Genomic DNA, 25,395 nt, shown 5'->3' with positions numbered 1-25,395 from the left:
TAAAATCGAAGCATGAGGAGACACTCACCTAAGAGACTCAGTAAGTGGCAAGGCTGGAATTTGAACCCATATAGTCTGGTTCTTAATCACTATATATTGCCTCAGAAATTGTCTTTCAGCATTTTCAGGCTTCCTATCAAGTGTGATGCTTAGGGAGGAATATGTAAGGTTTCATAGGAGAGGTCAGAAATACCATTACCCTGGCTTGGTCTATATTCCCCAGGCAACAATGTAAAGTGCCACCTCCATCTCCTGCAGTTGTACAGTGCACAACCTGCACGATAGCATGTGACAGTTCCACCCGTGCATACATGACCTTCCCAAAGCTCTCCTTGTCCTATGTGGCCATGGTAACAAGAAAGATTTTGCTGAGAGCTGCCAGTAGGAGGGGGTGACATCTCTGGAAATGCATGTTGAATGTTTGATTTGGACCAAGTCTGCAGGATTCAGAGGATCTTTGGGGTCCTCACCTGTCCACAGTCTCCTTCTGAGATGTACGTTGACTTCATCCTCAGGTAACACATCCTAGAGTACCCCTTTTCTTACTCTTCCGTGAGCAGTGAACTTCTCGCGGGCTGGAAGATGGCTTTGGGAAGCCTTGCCAGACAGCAGCCCCTTACCCTTCACTCATCTCCTGCCCCTGAGTTCATCATGGGTGGATGTAGGAGCTCAGGTTGGGAATACCCAGCCCATCCCCAGGATAACCTTGTCCTTTCCAGCTCTCCCAGCTCACTGGGCAGGCCACAACCTCAACAGAGTCCTGCCACAGCAGCACCCCTACCCCTTCCTGGGAAATGTGTGTAATCTGAGGCTGGTCCCAAACCTCCCTACACAGCACTGCCAGTTGTGCATCTGAGCATGACCTGGCATGAAAGGTTACCTGGACACCAAGTGCTCCCTGTACAGCCCAGCTGCATGAGTGTTCTGTGGCTTTGGGGGATGGGGAAGGGAGACCCAAGTCTTTGAGACTTGCTGCAGCTTCACATCAAGAAGCTTATTTACAAAGGCAGCTCCCAGCATTCCTGGCAAGCACAAATTCAGTTTCCCAGGCCAGCTGAATTTCAAAACAAAGGAATTAGAGATAAGCAGATTGTCAGAGCTGGGAGTGTTGGGCCTAAAGAGGCCCAGTCCAGCTTCATCATCTACAGACAGAAATACAGGCTCAGATGAAACTCATCAATGGTGACAGTGGTCAGAACAATCCTTACCTTTGGGTGGAGGTACGACCAAGAGGACAAATGAGGAAGCCTTCTGGAATGATGGGTTTGAACTTAATGGTGACCGTACAGGTATGCAAAGTTAAGAACTGTGCACTTAAGATTCGTGTATTTTAGTATAAAATTCTATGTCAATAAAATAGTAAAACAAAATAAAGGCCCAGAGAAGACTAAGGTGATGCTGCAATTGTGTGGCAAGACAAACCCTTGAACTCAGGCATCCCAATGCTCACTTCACTGCTCTTTCCTAGCTCCCTTACATTTTTGGTGCCATAGTAACTCCGTGATGCTCCAATAGTTTATGGGTAGGTTTTCTGTTTTGTTTTGTTGTTTTGAGATGGAGTCTCACTCTGTCGCTCAGGCTGGAGGGCAGTGGCGCAATCTCAGCTCACTGCAACCACTGCCTCCCGGGTTCAAGTGATTCTCCAGCCTCAGCCTTCCGAGTAGCTGGAATTACAGGTATATGCCACCATGCCTGGCTAACTTTTTTGTATTTTTAGTAGAGACAGGGTTTCGCCATGTTGGCTAGGCTGGTCTCGAACTCCTGACCTCAGGTGATCTGCCTGCCTCGGCCTCCTAAAGTGCTGGGATTACAGGCATGAGCCACCGCGCCTGGCCTATGGGTAGGTTTTGAACAGGGCAGGCCCCCATGGCAGACGGCACCATGGGGTCAAGGAAAGTCAGTCCAGGGTTGGTGGCAGCTAGAACCTTGAGAGTATTTACACTGAATAGGAGTCAGAGTTAAAGTGGAGTAATAATGGTAACACCATCCTTATAGAAATACTAATAGATAACATTTATTGAGGACTTACTACGTACCAGGTATTGTTTGAAATATTTTACGTGTGTTAAATCCTCACAACAACCTTTTTGGTGCATGTACCATTATTAACCCACATTTTACAAATTAAAAAAAAATAGGCCCAGATTTTAAAACCTTGACAAGATTTTACAACTAGAAAGGTTCAAAGCTGGTATTTAGATTCAGGCAATCTGGCTCCAGAATCCACACTGTAACTGTAACAGATACTGTCCCATATTGTATCATCTGCAGCTGGTAGAGAACTGGCAGCCTCTGCTCTGCTCAGGCCAACACCTACCAACACACAGACAAAACATTCAACATTTGTCCAATGGTCCAGATAAGATCACAAGTATCAGAAAGCAAAGCAAGAATTTACAGAAAGACCAACTACTTGTGACCTGGCTACTTTGGCCCACACTCAAGGATAACATGAAGACATGCTATGCTGAAAACCCAGGTGCCCAACTTCATTAATAATCAGAGAACTGCAAATTAAAACCACAGAGTGATAGTACTATACACCCACTACAATGGCTATAATTAAAAATATGGGCAATACCAAATGTTGGCAAGGATGTAGAGCAACTAGAACTCTAATATAAAGCTGGGAGAAGTAAAAATTGGTACAACAATTTTGGGAAATTGTTTGGCAGTTTATTAGTTGGCTCAGACTGTCACAAAGCACCACAGACTAGGTGGCATAAATAACAAATCTATTTTCTCACAGTTCTGGAGGCTGGGAAGTCCAAGATCAAGATGCTGGCCAATTTAGTTTCTGCTGAGGAACTACCTCCTAGCTTGCAGACAGCTGCTGTATCACTGTTGTCTTTCATGGCAGAGAGAAAAAAAGCTAGTGATCAAGCTCTTTGATGTCTACTCTTATAAGGACACTAATCCTATCAGATTAGGGCACCAACCTTATGACCTGACTTGACCTTAATTACTTCTTCACTTGAAATACTACCAGGGTCAGGGTTTCAACGTATGATTTTCAAGGAGGGGGCACAATGCAGTCCATAACATTCTGCCCCTGGCTTTCCCAAATGCATGTTTTTAAGGCATGCAGAATACATCATTCCATCCCAACAGCCCCAAATGTCTTAACTCATTCTAGCATCAATTCTAAAGTCCGAAGTCTCATCTAAATATCCTCTACATCAGGTAAATGAGACTCCAAGTACCATTCATCCCAAGGCAAAATTTCTCTTCGAATGTGAGCCTAAAGAATTAGGTAAGTCATGTGGTTCCAAAACACAACTGTGGGAAAGGCATAGAATAAATATTCTCATTCCAGAAGGAGAAATCAGAATGAAGGAAAGAATGACGAGTCCCAAGCAAGTCCAAAATCTTACCAAGTCAAATTCCATTAGCTCTTAAGGCTCCAGAATAACCCTCTTTGGCTCAATGCTCTGCCCTCCAGGCCCACTGGGGTGCCAGCATCACTACAATGGCTGTGTGGGGTGGCCCTGGCCCTTAGGCTAGACAGGGCACCAGCCCTTCTCCTGGCCTTATGGTGGGAGTGGCAGCCTTGACGATCACTAAAAACACCTTTTGCATCATTCTTCCTTTTCTTGAGGAATAGAGCACATTCACAGCCAAATAGCTCTATGGTCCCTATGGTCCTATGGACTCCAAGTCCAACAGCATTCTTTCATTCTATCCCACTTTCTCTGTCCCCTTTAGTTCAAACTGGCAGTCTCTCTACAGGTGTAATTTCATCTCTATTGCTGGCTTCCGTCAAAATGACTGGCAAAGTCCACCTAAGTCAAACTCATGTTCTCTTTATCAAGAGCCACATCTTAGTGTTTTTTTTTCAGAAAGAGCTTTCTCAGTGTTTTGCAACTGAGTTTTTTGGATAGGCTGATAATTCTTCAAATCTTTAAGTTAATGTTAAGTGAGGTCACAGGGATACAGCCCTGACCTGATAGGATTAGCATCCTTATAAGAATAGACACCAGAGAGCTCATTGTTGTGTGCTGCCTGTCTCTCCCATGTGAGGACACAGCAAGAAGGTGGACATCTTCCAGACAAAAAGGGAGCCCTCACCAGAAACTGAATTGGCCAGCACTCTGATCTTGGGCTTCCCAGCCTCCACAACTGTGAGAAAATAAGTTTATGTGGTTTAAGGCCTGTAATATTTTGTTTTGGCAACCTGAGCAGACTAATACAGGCAATGTCTACTAAAAGTGAAAATATGTCAACTCTATGACTCAGCAATTCTGCTCCTGGGCATAAATCCAAAAGAAGTGAGCATATATGTACACCAAATGTCATGATCAAGGCTGTTCATAGCAGCAGTATTCATGATACTTCCAAACTGGCTGTAGTCCAAGTGTCCATCAGCAGTTGAATAGATCATGAATTATGGTACATTTATAAAATGGAATACTACATAGTAGTAAAAATGAGCAAATTACAACTACATGTAATAGCAGGGATGTATCTCAGAAATGTAATGATGAAAGTGTTCCCTTTTCACCACATCCATGCCAACATCTATTGGTTTTTGACTTTTTAATTAGGCCATTCTTGCAGGAGTAAGGTGGTATCCCATTGTTGTTTTAATTTGCATTTCCCTGATGATTAGTGATGTAGAGCATTTTTTCATATGTTTGTCAGCTGTTTGTTTATCTTCTTTTGAGAATTATCTATTCATGTCCTTTGCCCACTTTTTTGATGAGATTATGTTTATTTTTTTCTTGTTGATTTGTTGAGTTCCTTGTAGATTCTGGATATTTATCCTTTGTTGGATGCATAGCTTGTGAATATTTTCTCCCACACTGTGGGTTGTCTGTTTAATGATTATTTCTTTTGCTGTGTGGAACACTTTTACACTGCTGGTGGGAATATAAATTAGTACAACCACTATGGAAAACAGTACGGATATTCCTTCAAGCACTGAAAGTAGAACTACCATTTGATTCAGCAATCCCATTACCAGGTATCTACCCAAAGGAATAGAAGTCATTATATGAAAAAGATGCATGCACATGCATGTTTATAGCAGCACAATTCACAATTGTAAAAATATGGAACCAACCTAAGTGCCCATCAACCAACAAGTGGATAAAAAAAAATGTGGTATATATTCATCATGGAATACCAATCAGCCATAAAAAGAAATAAAATAATGTCTTTTGCAGTAACTTGGATGAAGCTGGAGGCCATTATTCTATGTGAAGTAATCCAGGAATGAAAAACCAAATATCGTATGTTTTCACTTTTATATAAGTGGGAGCTAAGCTATGAGGATGCAAAGGCATAAGAATGACATAATGGATTTTGGGGACTTGGCAGGGAAGGTTGGGAGGAGGGGTGAGGAATAAAAGAGTACATACTGGGTACAGTGTACACTGCTTGGGTAACAGGTGTTCTAAAATTTCAGCAATCACCACTAAACAACTTATCCAAGTATCCATGTAACCAAAAGCCACCTGAATCTCAAAAACCACTGAAATAAAAATAAAAATTTAAAAAGTATAATTATGAAAGAAGTCAACATAAGAAAATATATACTATATAGTCCTATTTATGTAGAATTCAAAATCAGGCAGCAATACTCTTATTTTTGACCTGGGTGTGTTCACTCTGGAAATTGATTAAGCTGTATACTTAAAATTCATTTATTCCCTCTATATATGTTTTACTTCAATATAATGTTTAAAAAGATAGTCACTCATTAAAAATGCCACACCATTGTAATAATGAGGAATGTGTTGCCATACTTGGTCGTGTGGGCATAGCCTGATTTGCTGGCCTGCAATTAACCAGCCAGTAATGTCACAGCAACTCAGTCCCCAAAAAGGACAAGATGGTAGAGGTCACAATGGACAATCCCTGGGAGGGCTCATCATTCACACACAGAGTGACATATATGTCATTTTGTCCTTCACTTGTGTGTTTCGGTAGGCAACAGCTCTTTTAAACACTCTTTTAATTGCAATTGCACACATAGGCATATCTTATTTACTAAAATATCTTTTTAAATCATTGTGTACTTCTGGAGATAAGTAAACTCTGGGAATGTTATCAATTCAGAACAGATCAGCCTATGGCAGTCTTGGTCAGGGGTTGTCTGCTGTACTTTGTTCAACGAACCATTTATCTTGCCTGTGTCTTGGCATCCCTCTTTGAGTCTCTGAAGCTTAGACTATGAATGGGGAATTTGCAAGAATAACTTATTTTCCTGGTAGCTGCCCTTCATTCTTCACCAGGAGAAGTTCAGAAGAAGAGCTGGAAAGAAGGCCCGTGGCTCTAAATTTTGGCCCCAGCTATGATCTACTAAAGGGCAGAGCTGAAGACCATGCCTTGGCACTCTGAAGGGACTCTGACATTTCAGGGAGCTTGGGAGAACCTCCCACTCTTGCTAGGGAGCAGCTCGGTTGTCAGAGCCAGAACTGTGATGTACCCATAGTTTCCCCAAAGGAAGCAGGTGTTTCTCTTTAGAAATGTAACCCCTTTCCTCCTCCTCATCCTGGAGGATCCTGGCGTCATAGCATCCACTCCCCCAGCTTCCTTCCAGGCAAGGCAGGTATGACCCATCCTTTTCAGCTCATGAGGATGTGCCCTAATGAAAAGCCCCAGAGGCCCCTGGTCCCAGAGCTGCCATGACAGAGCCTAGCTCTCCTTCCCCATGCCAGGCACTCACATGCACACTCCTGGCACAGGAATCTCTTAGAGGACTCACCTGAGGTGTCATCCCATGGCAGATGTACATGATGGGGACATTCTCTGTATCCGGCCCCTGGTCAAGACACAAATCAGTCTTCAGAGAATTCTGCAGCTGAACATCAGAGAACAGATGGCCACACCAAAGAGAGAGGAACAGAGAGAGCAAATGCATTAACTCTGGAGAAGCAAGTATTCTGCTGAGACAGATTTCATTTTCATAATCAGCCCAATGCCGTTGAACACTATAGAACCAACAAGCACCAGCTTTTGCCTTGCATAAAGGTGCTGAGGGGAGAACAGCCTCCTTTGAAGGAGAAACACTTACATGTCATTAAACAGTGAGCTGGATTCTGGGAGTTGAGACAGTCTGGGCAAAAACAGGAGATGCGCATGCATGTGCACACACAAGATGGTGCTTGTTCTTCAGCTCCTCCACTTCCTCAGGGGTGGGACAACGGCCTTCAAGTGTCCCTGAGAGAAATCTTTGCTCTTTAGTGTTGGGGGAAATGGGCAACATCTTAGCTATTTTCAGGCCTCAGAGGTCCCCTGTGACCAGACGCTCTCTGCCTCCTGCAGACCCAGCAGTGGCTTGGCCAGGCCCCTTGGTGGCCCACCTGCTTAGGGTCTTCCACAGTGGGAGGCCGGGTGGGAGAATAAGAGAGGAGGGGGCCAGGGTGGGAGCAGGAGAAGAGAGCAGCGTCTCTTACCCTCACCTACAGGTGCATGGATCCAGTCTTGGCAATTAACACATGTCTGGGTAAGACAGCTTATATTCAATGTCACTTTCTTGCTTACACCCACTCTCAGCCCTTGGAAGGGCAGCCCATAGACCTCATGGCCCTGCTCACTGGCCACAACTGAGTGGACCATGGTGGGCACTGACCCACACTTCAGAATTAATCACTCTCTTTCTCTCCCTCTCTCTCCTCTCCATCTTATTACTCTCTTATCCTGTCTTAGAAACCTAAACAGAACCCAGAGACTGTAATCGGTGGGTGGTGGCCACTAGAATTGCAAGGCTGTTTAAACTGGGCATGGGGGGTTCTGTTGGCCATGGCCATGTGCAAACAGAGAAAGCCAGTTGTGATCAAGGATGTGATGATGCACGAGGCAGACAGAATGAGAGACAAGAGAGACCATGTTGCCCCTGCAGCGGCTTCAGTGGTTTCCCAGCTGGAATGTCCATGTCCAGCTGCACTTCACTTCCTACTCCTGTAAGAGTTTGTAGTACCTTCACCCCCCTCACCTTAACTTGAGCTGGCTTGACTGGGTTCTCTCCTTAGCAATCAAAACACTCTTCCTAGAACAGGGGACTGGAGATCAGAATCCAGGGAAGAAAAGGACAAGAGGCCACAGGGAGGCCATCTATCTGGGGGGAGGCCAGAGACAGCAGCAGGGCCTTTGTACTCCTGATGGTTTGTGGCACGAGTGAAATGAAGCCAATGAAGAGGTATGAGATGGAGCCGATAACCAGAGGCCCACATATGCTCCATGCATACCCTGTTCCTAACAGGGGACAAGGCACAGAGTTGAATTCTTTTCTTTTGAGCGTCCTTTCCTCTACTGGGTGGTAGCACCTTAATCCCAAACTCGCAGTTCAGAGATTCTGAAGAAATATTGCATGAACGTGTGTCTCAGGCAGAGCCCCCAGTAGCATTTCTGCAGCAAATCCTCCATTATAAACCAATTCCTTGGTTTTCCTTAGTGGGAAGAGCATATGTAAACACACTTCGTTCTTGTCCTACAGCTCACGAAGAGGTGGGTGTCATATCTAAAGCCAAGCACTGTAACCCACTAGGAAAATCTGCTAACTGCTGTTGCAAAGAGGAAGGCCTGGAGAGCCCTGATGTTAGAATTGGCTTTCCCCTGGGTTCTTAATGCCAGTGCTTCAGTGAGAGGGTGGGTGTCTTTTGATAAAGTCCTCCCTGGCTCTGTGCCATTCCTCCCCCCGCCCCCCACCATTCCTTAGGCAGGTAGTCCACTGAAGCAGCTAGAAGCAACAGGCTGGGATGGAAACCTGGCTCCAGCTGAGGGGTCTTGAATAAAGCAATGTAACTCCTTCCTGTTTGTTTTCTTCCCTCTAAAATAGGAATAATAATAGTGCCTACCTCATAAGGCTGTTATGAGGATTAAGTGAAACAATATCTGCAAGTGCTTAGCATAGGGCCTGGCAAATAATAAATGTTGCAATAATCGTTGGCTGCTATTATTATTGCTGTAACCTTCCTCAAAGCCATTCAGGGAAACCAGCTTTTAGGAACACATCTATGTGTCAGGTACCATGTGAAGTGCTTTCCACATATGTCTCACCTAATTCTCATAATGACTAGCCAGCCCAGAGATATTATCTCTTTTAAGGATGAAGGAACTGTGGTGTAGTAACAAGCTCCACTCTCCTCCCTGTCCGTAGTGCTATTCAGCCTGTGTGGACACTTCCCCGTATCGCCCTTGGTCTTGGCCTCCTCTTTGCCTCTTCCCTTGGCTCTCAGGTTATCTGCCACTCTGGAAGCCTTTCCCGACCCATGTCTGGTATGAGAGCACTGCCCTGTGCTTCACTAGCACCCCATTTCTCTTAGGGTAGCACCTAGCAGGTTGCATACTTGTTCCTTCTTCACTTGTTTGTCTCCCCTGTTAGTCATCAGACTGGGTCTCAGTCTCACTGTATATCATACAGGCCAGGCACAAAGGAGACAGTCAACACTTGTTGAGTGGGTGAGTGAGTGGGTACATGAAAAACATGAGTAAATGACTGGCATTCCCAAATGAATGGAATCATAGTCAGACAAGCGATAGAGCTGGTCTGTCAGACTCCCAAACCCTAGCCGGGCGCGGTGGCTCACGCTTGTAATCCCAGCACTTTGGGAGGCCGAGGCGGGCGGATCACGAGGTCAGGAGATCGAGACCACAGTGAAACCCCGTCTCTACTAAAAAATACAAAAAATTAGCCGAGCGCGGTGGCGGGCGCCTGTAGTCCCAGCTACTCGGAGGCTGAGGCAGGAGAATGGCGTGAACCCGGGAGGCGGAGCTTGCAGTGAGCCGAGATTGCGCCACTGCACTCCAGCCCGGGCGACAGAGCGAGACTCTGTCTCAAAAAAAAAAAAACAAAACAAAACAAAAAAAAGACTCCCAAACCCAAGCTCTTTCCGTAACGCAAATGGCTATAATCCTGAGGCTGTAAAATATGCCCTAGGAAATGGCATTACTGTGACCACTAAGGTTTTGCACATTGTCAAGTTTACATAGCCATTAAGGGGCAAAGCTAACATTCAGAAGCCAGGCACGTCTGTTTCCAGATGCCCCTCCATCTCTATGCTCAGCACCAGAGCTGTGATTAATCCAACGCTACCCCATCCCCTGGACATGAAGCTCAATGATCCAGGGAAAACTTATGCCCACACGATGGGGCCCACAGGTCCTTAGGCCTGCAGGAGTCATTAATGGGACCTATTAGTGGATTAATGGGCTGGGCTACAGACTTGATACTGGCTCAACTCAGAGTCCCAGAAGTCATTTGTCCTGAACAATGTCATTTGGGCATGAGCTGGAACAGAAAAAGGAAAAAGAAATTATGCCCCTGAAAAGACATCTGGTCTCTTCATTTTAGGATAAAAATAATTACCAGGAAGAATGATTCAGGCCCAGAAAATACTCTTGCTATTGTGGCTGCATCCCACTTTGCCCATCTTCAGCCAGTTGCCCCCATTAAGAGTTCATTATGCTCTTTGACAAGCAGGCATGTCTCTGCTCATGTAGGCGCTTGGCCTGTGGAGGAGGCAGGAGGGAGGGGAGGCTGGCTGGGCCCTGAGCAGTGGTGGGCTGATGAATGTGCAGGGGGTCAGAGCCCTCTGCCAGCCGCAGGGATGGCTCACACAGCTCAGCCCTTTGGGATGGCAAGTGAATGGTTTTCAGTGTGACAGTAAACACAGGCCCGGCTCTGGACTCAGACAGATCTAGATCACAACCCTGTATTTGACACTTACTATTTGACAAACCAAATATTTCTGGGGCTGGCCTGGAGGGGCTACATGTTAAACCTGTTGCACATGTGTATAAGATGAGATGCTTTTGCTTGGAGGATGAGAATGCCTTTGGCCAAGACCCAGAATTGCAGTGGCCACATGCACACATCTCTACTGTTACTGCTTCTCCTGCCTCTCTGGGTGAGTTTGGCTAATCCTGCTCAGCCACAGCTGACAGCCTGCTGAGAACATGAATCCAGAAGCTTGCCCTGGCTCACAGAGGCTTGGGGCCAATAGTTTCTCTGGAGCCACAGCAGCATAACTCTCCTTTTAGGATTGGGTTCAACCATGGCCAAGCAGCACACATAGCTTGCTATGGGTGGACTGTGGGGCATCAAAGGCAGCTGTGTCCACAGGATGGTTCTGGGGAGGTGAATGGGACAGACAGACACCTTATAGTGCATTGTGTTTCCACGGTGACAACAGGATCTGGAGACTCAGGTACTACCTGAGCAGCACTGGCTGAGGTGTTTGCTGGATGTGAATTGCACTAGCCTGAGAAGTGGAGAGGTGAGAGGTCACTGCATGTTTCTCTTGGGATATGTCAACCATGCCATGAGGACACTCATGGGGGGATAAGACTGTCTCCTACAAGCTGGCCTTCTGGATAACAGAGACCCTGGGGGAAGAGGGGGTGGGTCTAGGATTCCAGCTCTGTCTGCTTTGGAATCCTAGGATGTATATAAGAGTTGGGGGGTGCATAGGGAACACTGATCCCAATCTTTCAGCAGATTCTTCCTGCTCATAGGCAATTGTCCTGTTCACTACATTCCCATTTGGGGCAGGCTTTGAACTCAGCTCTAACCACAGCTCATCAAAAGAAGAGACCTCAGTTCTTCCTTCAAGTTTTCATCTTGTGATATCAAAAAAGGTCTGAGGGGACACTCTCCAAAGGGAGGAATCAGAGTGATACCAGCAGCTGGTTTTTTAGACTTGGTTTCACTGCTGATTATGTGAGCTTGTGAAAATCACTCTTTGACTCTGTTTCCCCACCTGTGACATGGAGATAATATAACTAATCCTACACAGAGTAGTCTTGGGGGTTTGTCATGGCAAAAGTTTATGTGTTCAGACTGTAAGTCAGCAAAAGCCAGGCGAGATAGCCAAAAATCAATCAAAATACCATTTAAAATACCTTACGGCATTTGACCTGTATGGTCCAGGGAATATCGAGAAAATGGGAGAATTTATCATATTCAAAGTATTTTAACCTTAGAATTTATCATATTCAAAGTATTTTAACCTTAGACAGAAAATACATTGTCTCGATCTCTTGACCTCGTGATCCACCCGCCTCGGCCTCCCAAAGTGCTGGGATTACAAGCGTGAGCCACCGCGCCCGGCCACCTTACCTTTTAATCTTAAGCTAACTGCTTTATTATGTGTTTTATTAAGCGGAATATGCAGGTGTGGGGCCAGAGGTGAATTGCTTAGGACTATAAAGGAGAGACAAGCACCTCTCTCAAGGGACCGGAGGGATTTGGGCTATAAAAGTAAAGGCTGTCTTGCAGGTGCAGAACCCAGCACCCGGTCCCCAGGCCTACTGCAGTTCTTCACGTGAGCAGCTGAGAGGCTCTTTCCCTCCTCTCCCTTTCTTCACTATGTTTCTTTCTGTCTGTGTCTGAATGAAACCTGGAGGAGGCCAGCTCCTTACCACTCCATAGGCAATGATGTCTGAGTACATCCTCATCTCTGGGTACACGCTGACCAGGTACCACCGGAAGGTCTTGCACTGCAGCTGTTTCCTCAGAGCCTTCCTTGCAGTGATGTCCCCAATGTCAATTCCTGAGTCCTGCACAGGGATGCGGAAGCAGAGATGAAGCCACTCCCAGGTTGCAGCTTCTCCCCAAACTCTACTTTGGCATGACCTTGTGCCCCCAACAAGATTCCTAGAGACTGGGGAAGGGGCCATGCGGCATGTCAACTCTTGCATTTTCCCACAGGTACCTTAACCCCATAACCATCCTCATTTAGACTATGAAACAAGAGGTCAGCATTGCCGGGCATTGTCATCCAAGGCCATTGAAAATAAAGATGCCAAATCCTTAAAGAAAAAAAGAAAGCTATAATCTGGGTGTAGATGAAAGAAATGGGAAGAATCCATCTGAATAAAGCTTTTCCCTACCGCAAGAGGCAAGATAAGAGATTCTGAGATTTAAGGTGAGAGAGAGAGAGGGGAAGGAAAAAGCACTGAGATGAAATGATGCTAATTCTATAGTATTAATAATACTATTCCTAAGAATCATAACATCTAAGGCTTAAACATTTCCAAAGTGCTAGGCTGTATTCTGAATGAGACATGCAATATATATTTATTTACTTTTATTTATACGTATGTGTTTTGTCCCATTCATACTTATAAAGTAGCACTACGTAATCCTCCTTTACAGATGATGAGTTGAGACAAAGAGAGGTTCAGTAACCTCCTTGGTAACTTGCCCAAGGCTCCACAACTAATAAATGGTGGAGCTGAGAATTGAACCCAATTAACATGGGTCTAGAGTTTCTGCTTTTAATGTTACTCTACGTGTTTGGAAGATCCCATCCTTCTGCCTCCTCGGACCAAGTCCTTGCAGGGGAAGCAGACTCTCTCTTTAAGCCTGGGAGTCTTGGTGTCTAGAGTACTTGTTTCCCTTCTTTCTCAGGAGCATCAGAGAGGTAGCCCCTGAGCCACCATGGTGCAGCAGCCAGGGAGCAGAAGTGAGACATGAATGTGTCCAGGAGTGAGAAGGCTAGAGAAGCCCCCCTCCTCATATTGCTTGTAGAGCAGAGTTGGGCAGCACTAAGAATTCCTCAGCCTGCATACCAGCTGTTGAATGGGGCACAGAATTGGCTGAGAAAAAGCTGATGCAAAAGCAGAGGCTGCCGAGGGGTCCATCCTCTGGGGATCTGATGAAGACCCAGTGCATCTCAGAGGATGACACCATGGCAGGGATGAAGGCCAGCAAGCAGATGGGGCATGTGGTGTCCCATAAGATGCCAGCCCAGAGTGGAGGGCAGATGAAGAAGCGGAGCTCTCTCTCACCGACACTGTGGTCCATATGCTGTCTGTTTGAATCCCTGGTTCAAACATCAACTCCAGGGATCGAGTTACTGAGGTTGGGCAAATTTTGTCTAAAATATCTGAGAAAGATCACAAAAATGGCTGCATTTATCCGGACATGAACAGGGCAAATTTTTGACATCAGACAACGTGGGCTTGAGTAAAAATACAATTTAGGTATAAAAGAGACAGATTCCTTTTTTGCCCACAAGAGTTCAGGCAATATAAAAATTTGAACCTGCTACAGCCTGAAGGTTAAAGTTCTAGAATGATGAGGAGCTATTTCAGCTTCCTAGTACTTCTTAATGACCTCATCTGTGACTTGTCTGCTGCACACTCCTGCCCAGAGCCTTCTCTGCAACTGTTATGTGAACGTTTCTCTGCTGGACTCTGGCTCCTTAAGGTCAGGAAACTTCCATCAGACTTACCTCTGTGCCCCCAGGCCTAGCACTGAGCATGAACTACATTGCTGGGTGGAGAAAATATTTATGAAGTGGTGAACACAGGAACTGGCAATAGATGTAATCTACCTTCCATTCTGACCCCAAAGCATTCATTAAGTATTAACCCTTTACACTCCACGGTACTTTATCCTTACATCAGAAAACTGTGTCCCAGAACCCATTCATTCCTTCTCCCTTCATGTTATAATTGCCTTTATGTGACTAAATTTAACATTGTGTCTGTTTTATAGGGAGCCACTAGAAGAACCTGTCTCACAAAGGTCTCTGTGTTTTCCTAAACTTCTGGGTTCCCATAGGAAAAGTTTCTTTCTGCACTTAGGAACAGGGCAAAGTTTGCCTCCCTCCATACGATCGAGTAAAAGATGAGAGAGATACAATCCACCAGGTGGCCATCTCCTGCTAGGAAGCTCAAGAACTAGCCCTTTGTTCAGCTTATCTTTCTGAATATCAAGTCCCCTTCCCCTTCCTGTGTATTAATTGACTTTTGCTTTTCCGTTTTAATAGTTCAGCATATCTGCACTGTGTGTTTACTGTAAATTTCATCAAACCTATCTTCAAAGCAGGAGGCATACATTGAGAAGAAAGTAAACCTTCTCTGAGAAGGTCACCTTGGCCCCTATTAGAAAACAATAAATGCATCTTCCTCTTTTGCCCAATACTTGGTGTAGCGAGTTGAAATGTGGCCTCCTCTAAAATTCATGTCTACCCAGAACCTCTGAATGGGACTTTATTTGGGACGAGGGTCTTTGCAGATATAATTAATTCAGGATCTCAAAGTGAATCATCCTGCATTTAGGGCTTGCCTAAATTATGACTGTACGTGACTATATATGACTAAAATGACTGATGTCTTTATAAGAGGAAAAAAGAGTGGTCTGGACACACATAGAGACAAAGAGGAGAAGGCCGTGTGAAGACAGAGGCTGAGACTAAGGTGATACATCCACAACCGGGGACCCCTCAGGGCCACCAGAAGCTGGCCAAGGCAAGGAAGGACTCTCCCCTCTAGATGCTGGAGGGAGCACAGCTCTGCTGGCACCTGGATGTTAGACTTCTGGCTTCCAGAACTGGGAGAGAATAAATTTCTGTTGTTTGAAGCCACCAAGTCCATGGCAATTTGTTACCATAGCCCTAGGAAACAAATATATTAACTTAGCCACATAAAAAGTGCCCAGTATTGCAGCCACATAGTCACAAAATTCCTTGTAGCCAGACTTAAAGGAGGGCTATCACTGAAGCAAATGACAAGCCATCCCTGGCACTCAGCCTGTCTTTCAGCAAGAGAAGCAGTCTAGAGCTCCTGAACCCTGCTTAAGAAAATATTGATGTTTTGCTGCGGACTGACTTTCTGTTTATTGACAAACAAACTGATTTTCAATTAAAGTAGCAGGATGCAAGAGGTGGAGGCTCTTCGGACTTTCAAAAGCTGGGGACTGGACCTGCTAAGGGAGCAGGTGAGAGGGCCAGTTCTGCTCAGCACACAGCTCTGAGGAGGCCCCAGCTTAGAAGGCAACAAGCAGAGGATGTCTGCCCAGCGTGAGCATTATTAAACTGTGGAAGGAAAGTACAGGGCATAAACAATCACATCACCAAAAAGAGTTAACACTTATCTAGCGCTGTGTGCCAAGCACTGATCAAAGTCTTTACATGTATTAACTTATTTAATTCTCAAGGCAGCCACCTGGGCAGGGTTGAAGGGCTCCAGCTCCATATTTGCAGCTGGGATGCTGTAGACGAAAGGTTAAGTAAATTGGGAACAGATGTGCTTGCAGATGAGGGAAAGGGATTGGGGCATCGCTATCTCAGGGGCAGCTGGTAAACCTCCTAGGGAAACCATATGAAGCATATAGCATCCATGCATCCTCCTTCTTTTCCAACTGACCTTTACCAAGCACCTGCTTATCATGTGTCAGACAATATCCTAAACACTGTGTATACAAATAGGAATACGTCACATTCTTGGCCTGACAGGAGAGTCTGGGAGTTTCAGACAAGTAAACACACTCTTTGTGAATAAGTGTGAGGCATGGAAAGGAAGAGAAAGTGAAAGAGAGAATAGAAGAGGGGCCTCATTCTTCTTACATTTTGTGGAGGCCAGGATTGGGGGCAAAGGAGGAGGTTAACAGTCAAAGATGGCTTCCTGGAGTAAGCAACACTTGTGAGTTTGGAAAAATGAGAAGGACTAGCTAAATGGGTGTTACCCAAACCTGGCCATCCTAAACTCTCATCTGGAGGGCTTTTTATAGATTGGCACCTACCGCTCAAAATCCTCTCTGAGGATGAGACCCAGATGGGTATCTTTTTAAAAGTTTTCCAAGCAATTCTGATGCAGTTGGTCTGAAGATCTGCTTTTAGGAGTCACTAACCAAGGCAGAGGGGGATTACTCACACTGCCAGCAAACTCACTCATTAATAAGCATTAGCAAGGCATCACCAAGCTCTTACCATGCGCCCTGCCTTGTGCTAGATATAATGACACAAAAATCAATAAAGCAGTCTGTCCTCAGAGAGCCCATGGTGTATTGTGGTGCTTCTCAGTGGTTCTGAAGAACTTTCCCAAAAAACAGATCCCAGGGGCCCCTTCCAAACCAAATAAGTGGTAATCTGTGGGGGTGGAACCCAACCGATTTTGAAGTTCAGCCAGATTTGAAAGCCACTGTTCTAATGAGAGGGAGACTTTTACATAACAGAACACTCTTTCACAGGCTGGTCATGCAATGACAGAGAGATATTTAGGAGGGGGAGCTCTTTCCCCAGTTGGAGCTGGCTTTCTAGAGGAGGGACCCCTGGAGCTGAGTCTCAAAGAATGGAGAAGATTTAGTAGGGGTGGTCATACAGAAAGAGGTAGAGGGTAGGGAATTCAAAGCAGGATGAGCAAGCACCGAGTCGTGAGAAACAGCATGGCATGGACGGTGTGTAATGGGCAGTTCCCATAGTCCACTCAGTGTATGCAGACTTCAAAACAGGGAGTGGTGGGCAGTGGGGTTAAAATACAGGCAGAGGAGAAAGCATGGGAACCTTTGATGCCATGCCAAACACTGGGCTTTGTGCTTAATTTTGTACATAACAGGAGTCATTTAAATTTTTTTTTTTTTTTCTTTGAGACAGAGTCTTGCTCTGTTGCCCAGGCTGGAGTGAGTGCAGTGGCATGATCTCGGCTCACTGGAAACTCTGCCTCCCAGGTTAAAATGATTCTCTTGCCTCAGCCTCCTGAGTAGCTGGGATTACAGTCACATGCCACCAAGCCTGGCTAATTTTTGTATTTTTAGTAGAGATGGGGTTTTACCATGTTGGCCAGGCTGTTCTTGAACTCCTGACCCCAAGTGATCCACCTGCCTCAGCCTCCCAAATTGCTGGCATTACAGGCATGAGCCACTGAGCCTGGCCTCATTTAAAGATTTTAAGCAGGGCAATGGCATGGTTGTTGTGAGTGTTTTAAAGATAACTTCGGGTATTGTAGAGGATAGATTTGAAGGAGATAAAGATTTGAGCCAGGAAAATCAGCTGAAGCTTGTGGCAGAGAAAAAAACAGTGCCTGAATGCAGACATGAGAGGAGGTCGGGGTGGGAAGGAGGGCTTGTGATTGACTGAGACAGGGCATTGAGAGAGAGGAAGATTGAAGGATGATGTCATTTTCAAACTCATGTGTCTGGAAGATGGTGGCACCATGCACTGAGACAGAATGAGAACAGGAGCAGATCTGGAGGAAGAAGGTGGGTTTAGCTGGTCAGATTCAGTCTGAGTGCCTGTGGGAATGGCCAAGAGGAGATGTTCAGCTGGCAGTTGGAGATGTGAGTCTGAAAGTGAAGGCAGAAGTCAGGGGTAGAGATATTAATTCAGAGGCAGCATATGGGTGGGAGTCCAATGCAAGAGTAGATGATATTACCCAGGGAGATGGGGAATAATGAGAGCAGTCTGCCAAGGATGGATCCCCCACGGAGCATGTAAGCACCCAGTGAAGGTAAGAGGAGCCCTTGAAAAGTTAGGAATAATTGGAGAGAGATGAGATTCCAGGGTGTGGAATCATGGACCCAAGGAACTACAGAGGTTCAAGGAAAAGGTGAAATCCTATAGGTTAAAGATCTTAAAATGTCCATTAAATTAGGCAGTTGGGAGGCCCATGTTGACCTTGACAAAGCAGTCTTGATGAAGTATCAGGATATAGCTTGGGAGAAGCATTGGGAGCTGAAGAAATATTGACTCTGTACAAGTTTGATAAGAGGAAGGAGAGGACATTTGGACACAGGGAACAGGAGAGGAAAGAGAATTATTTTAGGAAACACACTGATTCTTTCCTTCTTCACCTAAGGCTTTATCCTGGGCAATTCCACCTCTCACCTGTCTTGTGTTCACTTCCCCCTACCCATTTGATTTGAACTATCACCTTGAGGAGTCGCAGACAGACACTGAATTTCATCATTTTTCAGTTATTTTCACTCACTCAGTTCTCTACCATTCATTGGGTTGCTGGGCATTTCAACACCTGTCAGCTGCTAGGGGTAGAGGGCTAGAAGGTTTGCAGCTCTGGGGTACAGAGAGAAGGCAGTAAGAGTATGCTCACTCACCACTCCTAAGCAGAGCCTGGGGACCTGCTATGCCTCACTGGTGAGCTCCTGGGGAGTTTCCAAGTGTTCTTAATATTTTGCCATCACAGGACACCTACCACAGGGCTTGGCGCCCCATGCAGAATACAATGATTCAATCCTGACGATGAGTCCAGAAGGTACTGCAGTTCCCCAGAAACACTCTTACTGTCAGGAATGCAATCCCCGGCTGGTACATTAGAGTTGGCTGCACTCTGGCTGATATGTCTCCACTCCTCATTCTTGCTCCCAACTGCTGAAACCTCACTGATTGTGGGAGTATGCAACCCAACTCAAGTTCTCCTCTCCTACGGTGGTGGTGTGGCTGGGAGATGGGCTAAAAGCTCCCACCCATGAACCAGTCAACTTTCTCAATCATTTAACCAGAGCAACATTAGCTTGGTGTAGAGTTTAGGTAACAGGGCTTTCACATGATCACTTTGAGTGAAGATCAATCATTTCCCCATTAGAGGCTTCCTAAAGGACTCCAAAGGGGATTGCCATGGCATTGGGAGGAAAGAATGAGGTCACGTAGTCAATAGCTCTGATAGCTCTGTCTCACACAGAATGCAACACTAGCAATGAACTCCAGGCAGACAGGCTGGCAAGTGGGTTGGAATCATGTGGCTGGCATCTCTCAACTCAGTAGTAGAGCTGGGTTCCCTCAACTCAGTAGTCCAAGGTCATTTCCACATGTTTCACCTTGACACATGGCAGGGCTAAACAAAACTACCAGAGAAACATTGCTTTTTCTCTGGCATTTCTTAAGTACAGGTCACTAGAGGGATAGAGGACAGTGGCAGGCAATGATGAGGCTCTGTGAAGGTTAAACACTGTCTAAAAACTGCCCAGAATAACTCCCATCTCCTAGTGAGGGTCCCTGTAGGTGTGCCCCCGTCCCCATCCATGTGGCTCAAGAAATCCGAAAGGCATATGGATCTTTATAACTCTGGTCAAAGGTTCAATGGAGAAGTTTGAACCTAATCTATAGGAAGATTAAGATGCTTTTTGTAAACTTTTGTAGTTACTAGTATATTTGTAATCCAGGACCATGAAACATCTAATGTCAGAGAAGCTGAGGACCTGGGAGGATGAAGGAAACTTGAGCTACCTGTCCAACTTTCTCATTTAAAATTAGGACACTAAGATCCAGAGAGAAGTCCTCGTCAAGCATGCTGACCAGGGATTAGGGTAGCAGGATAAGAAATGGCTTAGAGCCTCACGGCCCCTTTTCTTCAGCAAATAATATGTTTTGGGGTTGAGAGTCCATTCTTGCATGGCAAACAGGACTCTGGCTGACCCATAGGAAGAAGGGTTCGGTCCCATATCTTGCTTTTTTTCTTTTCCACCAATCCCCGAGAAACTCATCCCTACTGGAGATCCCTACCTCCTGGGGTATGTTCCATGCCATGTAGACGTGGCTTTTAAATTCATCCATCCAGACTTCAGCCACCCTGAGAGCGTTCCTGCGGACATGGGCGGTGAGGTCCTCTGTGTAGGGCTTGTGGGCTCGCTCAATGTGGGCAATCCGTGAGCAGGGCAGGACCTCCACACTCCCGCCACACTGCCATACCTGCAGAAGACATGGAGCCACTTGTCAGAGCCTGCCTGGCTCTGCCTTTCTACATCAGGCCTCAGGCAGCCACTTGGCACGAGCAGGAAGAAATTCAGCCCCTTCACCTTGACTCCCCACATCACTCTCTGTGAGGGAGTAGGCCATACCTGATTTCTACTCCTATAGCAGCAGGATGGCTATGGAGTCATTAATTCATATATTGGTTCTTATTGCTGTGGATTTACCAACAAAAAAAATGAATGCACTTTTTTCCCTCCACCTGTGAGCCCTACCCCACCAAAAAAAGAGACCAGACATTTTGTTCCAAAGATCTGAATTCTCCTTGCACTTGGGGGAGAAGTTAACAAAACCCTTGATGATAGTCTGCAGCAGTGCTTGACATAGAGAACACAGCAAGACTCTCAGCAGAGACATCCTCTTCAAATGGACCACATGGGCCTGGACAAGAATTAGTGATCACCACAGAGAAGGGTGTCACCAGAAACCCTTCTTCCACTGCATCTTTCCCAGGATCTGGGTTCTGACTGAATCTGAGGGAGAGCACTGCAAAGAAAGAAATGATATTAAACTTCTTAGCAACCTTGGTGAATAGGAGATTGATCCGAATGCAATTAGATTTTGAAAGATAAACCTTTGTGTTCTAAGTGTTAATGGGCAGCATCTCAAAGCTCTTGCTACAATCTTTCCAGCCACCCTGACCTTTCAATGTTCCTGAACATGCACTCTTTTGTGCTTCTAGGCTTTGGTCCATTCTGCTGGTAATTTTAGAATGCCCCCCTGCCCCCAACTCCTTCTTCAGCTGAAAAAATTCACCTCTCAAGACCTTGATCAGGCTGGGCACAGTGGCTCACACCTGTAATCTCAGCACTTTGGGAGGCTAAGGTGGGAGAATCGCTTGAGCCCAGGAGTTTGAGACAAGCCTGGGCAACATAGTGAGATCCTGTATCTAAAACATTAAAAAAATTTTTTTTAAAAAAAGACCTTGATTATATGGCCCCAACATTGTGGAGTCTTTGCTCGATTTTCAGAGTAGAGGCAATTTCTCCCTCCTCTGGCCCCCACAGACCTTGATATCACAACTTACCTGCTTATAGGTCAGCCTTAATCACTGACGGTATATTCCTGGAGGGCAAAACCTATATCTCACTCACTCACCTAACAAAAGGCCAAGTACATAGAAGTACTTTGTAAGTACTTGCTGAATAAATAAATAAATGATTGATGCTTCATCATTCAATCAATCAATGTATAAATGGCTGACATTTACTGAATTTCAGGTGAATCTGAAATACCTGGTTAGAGCTGATGAACGTGGCTTCTGAGGGAAAGTAATCGAGATCTCCTGGTGGACAGTAGATATTACTTGCCAGATACTGTCAACATCACCATGAACTTGGTAGATGAAGTTCAGATATATAACATGTACCCATCAACAACAATAAGTCTGGGATAAAGCCAGATTTGGATTTAGCTTATTTTCCCTGTGTGAGTTAGGAAGGGAATGCTTTCCCTTTCACCCATCCATGTCACACCAGTTGGCCCCTATAGGCTCTAGGCTGTTGGAGTTGGAAGGTGGCTTACTGATTTATTACTCACTTAAGCTTGTTTTGCCTTGAGTGTATAACTTAGGACCAATAGAAAGGAAACTAACATCCTCATTGAGCATCTCCTATGTGCCAGGCACTGGACTGTACATTCAGGAAGGCAGCAAAACATGGTGGGTAGGTTATGAGCAGGGCTGGCCATAAGACTACTCAGGTTCACATCCTGGCTCTGCTCCATGCCTGCTATGTGACCTTGGGCAAGCCACTTGATCTCATTGTGCTTCTGTTTCCTCCTCTCCATGGGGATCATGAGTACCTATCTCAGAAGGTCACTGAGAAAATTAAAGCAATTACATGCAACGTGCTTAAAAAATGCCTGGTGCGTAATAAGCACGTGGTCATTCTTAGCTATTACTATCAAGCTGAACAGCAGAATCTTTATAATCACCCTGTGAGGCACTTATTATGCCCAATTCCAAGTGAGAAAGTGGAAACTAAAGAATGTCCCTTGCCAGGCGCAGTGGCTCATGCATGTAATCCCAACACTTTGGGAGGCTGAGGTGGGTAGATCACTTGAGCTCAGGATTTTGAGACCAACTTGGGTAACATGGTGAGACCTCATCTCTGCTGAAAATTTCAAAAAAAGTTAGCCAGGCATGGTGGCACGTGCCTGTAGTCCCAGGAACTTGGAGGGTTGAGGCAAGAGGATCGCTTGAGCCCAGGAGGTGGAAGCTGCAGTGAGCCCTGATCGTGTCACACTGCACTCCAGCCTAGGCAACAGAGTAAGACCCTGTCTCAAAAAATAAAAAAATAAAAAATAGTAATAAAATAAATAAAAAATAAAATAATAAAATAAAATAAATAAAAATAAAATAAATAAAATAATAAAATAAATAAAAAAAAGTAATAAAAAAGGAAGGTCCCTTGCTCAAGAAACACACAGCTGATATTTAAGACAAAAGGATCTGTCTGGTCCCAAAGAAGCTCAACACTTCCCCCATGATGATCAAGCTTTGAAAGGAGTTCCCACATCCAGGAATGGTTCTGAGGATCATGAGAGGGTGGCAGTGAAGGCCCCAGGCTGTGCGCCTCCATTCCCAAGACCTGTACATTCTGGGGACGGTGCTGATTTCCAATTCACTTTGCTCAGGTTCTCTATGAAAACTTGTGAATCCATGAAGAAGTTATTGACAACACAAAGAGTCAGGGTAATGATTCTTTTTGCCACTGGAACAGAGGCTATTGCTTGACATATTTCAACAATACAACACAGAGCATGAGTCGTAACAAAACTGTTTTATTACAGGACCTGCTTCTTAAAGAGTCAGTTTCACCTTAGAGTGGGCACATCTGCCATCATTCTAATCAGAATGGTGGTGCGGCCCCTCTCATCGTGCCTTTAGACACAGTACAAGGAGCGGCATGACTGTCTAGCACCTGAATTCACTCCCCTCTTCCCACCCCTGCAGCCACCTCCCTTGTCCAGGCCACCGACATCATCTCTCATTTGGACTTTGCCACAGACTCCAAACACCTGACCTCCCTCTTCCTGTATTCCTTCTCCAAACTCTTCTCCACTCAGCAGCTGGAGTGATTGAAGGTGTAAGCTGGACCACTCCCTCTCCTGCACCATGCCCCTGGCACAGCCCCTGATCTGGGCTTGCCCCCCACCACCCCTCCAGCCCTGACCTTGTGCTCCCCAATACACTCCATGCTGCAGCCTCTATGCTGTAGCCACACTATTTTTTTTACTTCCTCTCACGTGGGTTTTTCTTCCCCTTCCTCAGACTTCTGCACATGCGATGACGTGCCCAAGCCTGCCTGCCTCCCTGACTCATCCTCCAAGTCTCAGTTCACTGTCACTTTGCTGCGCCCCCTTCCGCTAGGTTTACCTGGTGTGCTGTGCGGTCCTGCCTTGTTCCCTGATCTAACACCATTGCAATTGCCTGTTTAATCACCTCCTTCCCTCTTGCAAAATGTTCTCAAGCTTGTCACCAAATTGTCCCTTAGACACATGCTAAAAGGTGCTAAGAGATCCTGGGTTTCCAGGGGAGGTGGGGCATCTGGGCCAGGTGGGAGTAGCATGTCGCACTTGAAAGCACAGCTTTGGAGTCTGTGGGAACTGGATTCACATTTGTCCTCTGCCACCTGCTGCTGTGTCACCTTTGGCAGGTTACTTCCCTCCTAAGCCTCATTTCTGCCCTGTGGGTGAAGGGATGCACTGTGGATAAGTGTTTAACATTGAGCCTACTTCAGTGCGAGCACTACGTGGATGGCGGTCAAGGAAGCAAAGACACCCTGGACATGGGGACAGGCCATTCTGGCCTCACCGAGTGCTTGTGGGAGTGGTGTTGGGCTACGTAACCTCTTGTCTAACAAACACCCCTGACAATGGTTACCACACCGGGCTGTGGGCTCAGGAAGCCCCTGCTGAAGTGCTCAGGATACTGGAGGCCCTCAGTCTGTGTGAGTGCCTATTATTATTTCATGATAATTATTACGTTGCTGCTATTTGAACTGTACACCCACCTTTGGGGAGCAAACAGGCCACAGAAGACAGGGTTCTTCCCAAATGCCCAGCCCAGCAGAGGGGTGCACAAGGCTCCCTTCTCAGAGACAGGGAGCACTGGTCAACATCTCCAGTCCCCTCCTTTCTATGAAAGGGCACTCATCTATGGAGAGGGTAACAGCTTTTGCCTTGGCCACGGCATTTGGTTCTTGGCAGCATCTGGGCTTTGCAGCCAGAAGATGTGGACTCAGCATGTTTACCCTGCCACTTCTGGACCCTGCCCAATGGCACTGAAGCAAACAAGAGAAAGCCTGTGCTGGCCAACTCCTGGGAGATTAGTGGCTCCGCTGACCAATGGCTTGACCCAGAGAGAATTTCAAAAGTCATACCCACAGCGCATCTCAGAGGCCCTCTGGGATGGTAGACAAAGGATAGGAAAGGAACTCATGGAGTCCAGCATTTGGAACTCATGGAGAATGACATCATGGAGCTTCTATGGAGGATTGGGAGGGGCAGGGGATAAGGGAGAGAAAGAGAGCTGGGCCTGGCACATTAAATGTCCAATTTGCAATTGGCACGATAGAGCAAGCCCCAAATCAGAGGGAGGATATACACAGGAAGGCCTGGGCTGTTGAAGCAGGGCAGCTGGACAGGGGATGAGGTGTGGGTACAGGGATGATGTGGCATTATGGGCTCTGGTGGGTAGAGATGCCTAGAGAGAGAAGGCAGGTAGCTGGGTACCAAAGGGGTGCCTGAGAAATGAACACCAAGGGGTGGAAACAGAGAAGGCAGGTGTGGTCACAGGGAACAGGGCACAGGAAGCAACCACCAAGATGTAGAACCTAATTTCCACATACGATGGTGAAGGCATGTGCTGAGTCCTGCAGGCACTGGACACACCTGACGGCACATCAGCACAAGGCTGGGTCCTGAGGCTTCTGATGGGCACTGAGCAACATATTTC

The 25,395-nt window shown here is 46.0% G+C and overlaps 1 protein-coding gene across 2 annotated transcripts in view; it reads right to left on the bottom strand.

Moving 5' to 3' along the window:
• GALNT18 (polypeptide N-acetylgalactosaminyltransferase 18) overlaps positions 1 to 25,395 on the bottom strand; it is a 351,559-nt gene that overhangs the window by 49,376 nt on the left and 276,788 nt on the right. The window contains exons 7-9 of one of the 2 annotated variants that reach the window (XM_055282415.2): positions 20,190 to 20,375; positions 12,367 to 12,504; positions 6,710 to 6,805 (exon numbers count right to left, since the gene is read on the bottom strand). In XM_055282415.2, coding sequence (XP_055138390.1) covers positions 6,710 to 6,805; positions 12,367 to 12,504; positions 20,190 to 20,375 — 420 coding nt within the window. The remainder of the gene's footprint in view (positions 1 to 6,709; positions 6,806 to 12,366; positions 12,505 to 20,189; positions 20,376 to 25,395) is intronic. The other variant, XM_055282416.2, reaches the window with a different exon arrangement.

The sequence above is a fragment of the Symphalangus syndactylus genome, chromosome 6 (assembly GCF_028878055.3).
Source record: "Symphalangus syndactylus isolate Jambi chromosome 6, NHGRI_mSymSyn1-v2.1_pri, whole genome shotgun sequence".
NCBI classification, from domain to species: Eukaryota; Metazoa; Chordata; class Mammalia; order Primates; family Hylobatidae; genus Symphalangus; species Symphalangus syndactylus.
This window is presented reverse-complemented; position numbering and strand designations above follow the sequence as displayed.